At 30.3% G+C, this 6,719-nt stretch overlaps 1 protein-coding gene across 1 annotated transcript; it reads left to right on the forward strand.

Annotated features, from left to right (window-relative positions):
• The first annotated feature begins 580 nt into the window (after positions 1–580).
• On the forward strand, positions 581–5,673 carry LOC116121398. Its single transcript, XM_031407354.1, has 3 exons — positions 581–964; positions 3,892–4,117; positions 5,082–5,673. Exons 1-3 carry the CDS (start codon positions 728–730, stop codon positions 5,471–5,473), a joined length of 855 nt encoding a protein of 284 aa, XP_031263214.1. The 5' UTR covers positions 581–727; the 3' UTR covers positions 5,474–5,673.
• Positions 5,674–6,719: the final 1,046 nt, after the last annotated feature.

Raw genomic sequence — 6,719 nt, forward strand, 5'->3', positions numbered from 1 at the left:
CATGGTATCAAAGCTCTTCTCTCAATTCTGACACTAACTTCTAGCCAATCAAAAATTAAAATTTACCGAAATAACACATTACAAAAATCCCACCCCAATAATATTAAGTTACAACAGTGACGCTATAAAAAATATCTTTGAAAAGCAAAATTTTCCACTGGTTTAACAAAAAAGTTGTAACAGCTCAACAATAATGTCTAGGCTGGCATCGACTCAGCGCCCAGCTAAATTAGTAATTTTAACTTGGCTTAAATCTCCTCCTAAAAGTTTTTCAGATTTCTCCATAATTGTCCAAAAATCCAACAAATATCTACTAACAAATTATTTTAAAATTTTGGGTTTATTTCATATTTTCGTCTGCAAGATCTTTTAGTATTAAACTCATTAATTTCATTCCGAAAGTATTTAAAAAAACCTTTATAATTATCAAAATCGCTCTTAAAAATATCAAAAACCCCCATACAAAATTTTGAAAACCTTATGATAAGGGTGTTTTTAATACTAAATGATCTTACTGGGAGAAAATGAAAAAAACCCTTAAAATTTTATTTATATATACATTATTCATAAACCATATTCTCTTGTCGAGCTCTTTTGCTTCATTTCCAAACCCCAAAATCTTCATGTTGTTTTCCTTTCTCTTGCTCTATTCAGTTCTTGCTTATTGTCTCGCTTTCTGCGATCGGCACATGTCCATATATCTTTCTTGAAATTAAAGAAGAAGAAGATGAAGAGCAAGATGGGGAAACTTCATGAAGATAATAGGAATATTAGGGCTCTTGGAAAGAATTATGATAACTACATGGAGTTGCAGGATAACCTTGAAGAGAAGATTTCTGTGTTTTACGTTCAAGATATCGATGAGGCTTGTCGTGCTGGTGACGGTGGTGATGATTTTGGATCCGAAAATGGTGATTTAGAGGAGAAAATTATCTACTGGGAAACTCAAGAGGCCTTGCTTCAGGTTTGTGTTTGTTTATTTTTCTCGAATTTTTGAGGTTTAACAAAAAGATATTAATAATAATTTTTACTTGTTTAATTCTTTTTTAAGAACTCGATACGGTAAAATTTATCTCCATCAGTCTATCTTCAATAACAACTTCTTTTGTTGCATATTATTATTATTGTTTTTCTAAAAAATGATCACCATATCACATGGGAAATGAAAGGGCTATATCAATAATTTAATTACTTTATCATGTTCTGTATTTTAATTATTGCTAACTAATTTGATTTAAGGGTGCCGCATCATACTCGATTGTGATTTTTCATATATTAAAATTATCATTTTAATTATTAAAATTTGAGGAGCTCTATTATGTAATTGTTTAAACTGCTTCCCATAGGAAACAAAAATTTTGAATTATTTCATAAATCTTTGGAAGAGATTTAAATCAAATGTTTTGCCTCTTTATTAGTTCTGCATATTCAATTTTGAATTGGGTATATTCTTGATCGTTATTTGCTAGTTCTGGTATATACTCTAAGATAAATGCACCAATTAAATAACATTTTTCATTTTTCAAAAAGAGAAATTATAGTTAGTACTTAGTGGTGTCATAGGACCCAAAAATTGATGTCTTGTCTCTAGTATTTTTTAGCATGTTTAAAAGCCAAAATTACAAGGATGCGTGTATAGTTGAAGTGAGATATTTTATGTAAAAGAAAGTAGCAATTTGTATCAAATTTATGGTCCATATTCATTTGGGCAAAATCTCATTTCGGCATATTCTTTCGATTCTGCCACGCGTGAGGCCTTAAAACGACAGTTGAGGTCTCAAAAGGACAGTTCACATATCCATTTATGGCCTCTCAAATGAAGATATTTGAGATTATTAAATTGTCCTGAAATTTAGAAATCCCAATAATTAGATGATACAATTTAAAAATTATTTCATATTTAAGGAATGATGAATATAATTGAATCAATAATTAAATCTTAGTACAGAGGAGTTAATGTATTAATCCCTAAAGTTTTAGAAATAACAAAGTTCCATTAATGTTAGTTTTAAGAGTTTTAAGAGATTTTTATTACCCAATGAGAAACAAGAAAGATTACTATTCCTTAACCTTAATAATATTAACTTAATTTTCTTTCTACCGTTAATACTCTATAATAATAGAGATATTTTGTTATTTCATAAACATCCTACACCTGTGTTATGTAAAGGATTATTGTTTTTTTTTTTGGTAAGTGTAAAGGATTATTGTTATTAACTCTACATGCGCGTTTGATTTAGAGAATATTGTATTACTGAGAATATTATATTAAATATTTTTTGTTAGATTAGAATAAATTGGTAGGTATGTTATATTGATATGTTTTGTTCGGAGGAATAAATTGGTGGGTATGTTATATTGATATGTTTTATTGGGAGGAATAAATTGGTGAGTATGTTATATAGATTAATGAATTGTTTTTCTATTATTATTATTATTTAGATTATCATATTGACCCCTTATATTTGAGAATTTAGCTAAAACACCCTCATAATAAAAGTTTAAAAATTAATAAAAAGACCCTGCCACCCGAGCCACTGCCAGTAGCTGACCACCACTACCAGTCGGTCATGCGTCGTTCTGACAATGGCGGTGGTGGTCAGATCCAGGCACCAGTCTTAGGTAATTGTTTTTAAGTTCAAAGGTATTTATATCCTTAAAATTTTGTATTTAAAGATAAAATAATCCATAAATATTTTTGTAAATTGTTTTCAAAACAAGGCCATTATTGTCTAATTTTTTTTTATAGTTAAGGGTAAAATTGTAGCAAAATTAAGGGGTGCGTTTGGTTCAGTATTTCTACCCATATTCCCAATCCTATTCCCCAAATATTGTTTGGAATAATTCCCCAAATATTGTTTGGCACATTATTCCAGAAATATTAGTGAATTTTTTAATTACTTTTAGACCCCTTAAATTTATTAATTTCACTAAATACCCCCAAAAAAATTTTAAAAATTAGTAAAAACACCCCCACCCACCCATACTTGCCAGATTCCGGCAACCACCGTCGATGGTAGCTGGAATCTATCACAACGGCTTAAACCAAGCCCGAAATTGATCAGTTATTTACAAATCTGGCCTTTTCCGGCCAGATCCACAATGGATCTGGCCGAAAAAGGCCAGAAAGGGCCGTTGTTGACCGAAAATGACAGCCAAAGATGGACCTTTGCAGCCGTTGATGACCACATTTAGGCGTAGATCTGGCCGAAAAAGGCCATAGCGACGCGTTACGACATAGATCTGTGTCGTAACGAAATTTTTCAGCCAGATTCTGGCGGTGGTGGTCGGAATCTGGCACTGCGGGTGGTGGGGGTATTTTTGTCATTTTACATATTTGGGCGTTTAATTAAATTAGCAAACCTTGGGGTTTTTTTTTTTTTTTTATAAATTTTTAAATTTTACCTCATAATACTCTCCTATCCAACTACCCAAAATTATTCCCAAAATCTTATCCAAAATAATGAACCAAACGCACCCAAGATTACCTAGTAATCTTAAAATACCTAAGAAAATAATGGTATTCAGATTATCACCCATATGACTAACAGTAATTACTATTGATTTTGGAAAATTATTGGAATCTTATATTACTTGACAATCAAATATAGTAATCTAAGTAAATATAAAATGACATTATTTCAGTAATGGGGAATAATCTCTAACCAAACGCCTCCTGAAAAGTATCATGGATTATTTACTAGGATTTTGGACCACATTGCCTAAAGAAATAAAAGCAAATCAAACTTAATAATTTCGATTTTAGGTTTGGGAAGTCACTACTGAACTTGTTTCATTTTAATTTTATTCAGTGAAAATTTTCATCTAAATAGAAATAAGAACATGAAAAACTCATCAAAGAAATGCATTAATGTTTGTAAAATTTCCCAGGAAATTCTGGAGCGCAATAGCTTAACAGGTCAAAAGCTGCGACAAGAGGTTATGAGAATCGTTGAGCTTTCAAGAGAAAGAGAGTTTTGCCGCTGCTCGAAGCCAAGCTCTAATGGCGGGTGCACTCACTGTTTGAGAAGATTAGTAGTGAATTTGCTTCGTGATAAGGGATTCAATGCCTCTCTCTGTACATCCCAGTGGAAACGCACCAAAAAGTATCCTGGAGGTAACATATTTTTGCCACCCTCCGTAACTTCATGCATAAACATTTGCTTGCATTAAAACAAAAGTTATTTGATGTCAATATAAAATTTAGACCTAAGTTCTCGGCTTTTCGCTAACACGAGTTAACTTTGACATGCAATATTTTATTTTATTTCTTAATATGTTTTTAGTAATAAATGATAATTATTTTGCATGTGAAAGTTAAGATTTATAAGGATTTAAAAAAATTCAAGTTGTCCCCAGAAGAGACTAATTCCACACAAAATATTTTCTCTTAGTTATTTTCTAATGTAGAGCATTTGTAAAGAACTTATAAAACTTTTAGACCAACTTTAGAAAGGTTTATGACGATTTTTATAATGTTAAATGAGGTTTATGATGAAGTTTAAAACGAGTATTTATATTCATCTTAATTTTCATAAATTTAACTCTGGAATGCAACATTTTATCTTCTTTTTTATTTATCATAAAAGATAAAAAATTTGAATGTGAGAGTTAAGATACTTGATTTAATAATAAACTAGGTCGTACCCAGTAGAAACAATTTCTACATAAAATATTTTCTCTTATTTTCTGATTTAGATGAATTTTAACGAACTTAATTAATAAAACTTTAGACCAATTTCAGAAAGGTTTATGATGATTTTTATCATGTTAAACGAGGTTTATGATGAAATTTAAAACAGTTAGAATTGGTTTATATTCACCTTAATTTCATAAATTTAACTAGAATATAGGTAGACATCACTTTTCCAAAATTATTCGTTAGGAAAACATCCGTAAAATATTGACGATGATCATAAATTTATCTCTACAACAAAAAACTAAACAACTAGAATTTGTATGTATTTTAATCAAATCTTTGGAGAAGTCAATCACATTGTTTCTATATTAATTTTGGCTAGCTTTTAGATGATTTAATTTTCTTGAATCTTAGTTTGCTTTGCCTCTGTCAAATTTTCCAGGGAGACATGAGTACATTGAAATATTAACAATCGCCTCCGGACGCACGAAGCAACTGCCATTAGTAGTCGAATTGGAGTTCCGAGACCAGTTTGAGATAGCTAAAGCTTGTGACGAGTACGGAAAACTCGTGGCACAATTACCAGAATTCTACATAGGAAAACCTAAGTACCTGAGCACCATTGTTCGAATTCTTTGTGAAGCTGCCAAGAAATCCTTGAAGGAGAAGAAAATCCATATGGGACCTTGGAGAAAGAGAAGTTTCATGGAAATGAAATGGTCATACTCTTTGAAGCAGCGTTCTGTTGATGAATCATTGAACAATTTGATATCTCCGGGACTCCATGAAAATCGCTTACACTTATCAGCAGCTCCAATTGTGATTGTCACCTAATTAAATTTCTCGTTGGAGTTAGACAAGTTTTGGTCCGAAATTTTTCCTCCCTTTTGGTTTGACAGAGAGAGTTACAATAATAATAATAATAATAATAATGTATGATAATGTATATAAAAATTTTAATTTGGCTCTTTTTTATAAGAGCTTGCGGCAGGTTATAAAATTATTTTGTATAAAGTTAACAGAAGGGAGTTGGGTAATTTACATAAACATGTTATTTTTTTTTTAATCTGATGCATAATATACTGTATATGTGTCTAATTTTGGCAAACACTTTTTTTTATAAATTTTGCGCTTTTTTTTTTTAATTGTAGAAATTAAAGAAAATAAAAGTAACCAGAAAATTCTATTTTTGGTTGAATTTCAACTTACCCTATGTACAGAAACTTAACTAAAGGTACTTAACAGTAACTAAGCAAACTAATTCAAAAACTAACTGCTGACTCAACATTAATATACTGCATGTGAGAAGCACACATACTAGGCACAATAACATCTTTGAACTAGTTTAAAGGCCCACGCGTTATGCGAGTAACTTATGAAATTGGTTTTAACACCACGTTTGTTTGAATAATTGGATTTTTAATTGGTTGATATATACTATAGTGGTACATATATTCTATAGGTCAAAATTTATCTACTGAATCTTCTAATTATGTTCGTTATAAATTACAAAATATGTACAATATAAATAATATCCTAAGATTGACTAAAATAATAGATTAGAAAATATTTGTCATAGTATTTAATTTAATTATCCATTTTTATTGTGTAGAGTTGTTTTTTATTGTCAAAATGTCTAACGTATTAAAATGATGTCAATTCATACATTGTTTTAAATAACTTGTCATTTCTTTTAAGTGTGGTTAGACCATAATTGGAAGGGTCTACAATTATAAAATCAGCGTATAATATATCAAATCAAACCCCTATCTGTCTAGTTTCCAATTATTCAAACCACTCATCAATTGGATTTTTATTAAGTAAGTTATGGCCAATTTACTAATGACTATTAAGTGGAAACCGAGAAACAGGGGAAATCGAAATGTGTATGATGATAAAACGAATGGTTCGGCAACGGGTCTACAATTATCCAAATTTAGCGTATAATACATCAAATTCAAGATATGTCTATCTAGTTTCCAAATATTTAAACCTCTCATCAATTGGATATTTATTGAGCAATGTACGACCCATTTATTATTGAATGTTTAGTGGAAACCCAAAAACAAAGGAAGCTAAA

The sequence above is a fragment of the Pistacia vera genome, unplaced genomic scaffold (genome assembly GCF_008641045.1).
Source record: "Pistacia vera cultivar Batoury unplaced genomic scaffold, PisVer_v2 Contig978, whole genome shotgun sequence".
NCBI classification, from domain to species: Eukaryota; Viridiplantae; Streptophyta; class Magnoliopsida; order Sapindales; family Anacardiaceae; genus Pistacia; species Pistacia vera.

Bases quoted from the DNA above. Each gene is read 5' to 3' on its own strand.
- LOC116121398 (XM_031407354.1), top strand. From the start codon at position 728: ATGAAGAGCAAGATGGGGAAACTTCATGAAGATAATAGGAATATTAGG. The intron at 965-3,891 runs GTTTGTGTTTGT...AAAATTTCCCAG, and splicing joins CTCAAGAGGCCTTGCTTCAG to GAAATTCTGGAGCGCAATAG. The intron at 4,118-5,081 runs GTAACATATTTT...CAAATTTTCCAG, and splicing joins CACCAAAAAGTATCCTGGAG to GGAGACATGAGTACATTGAA.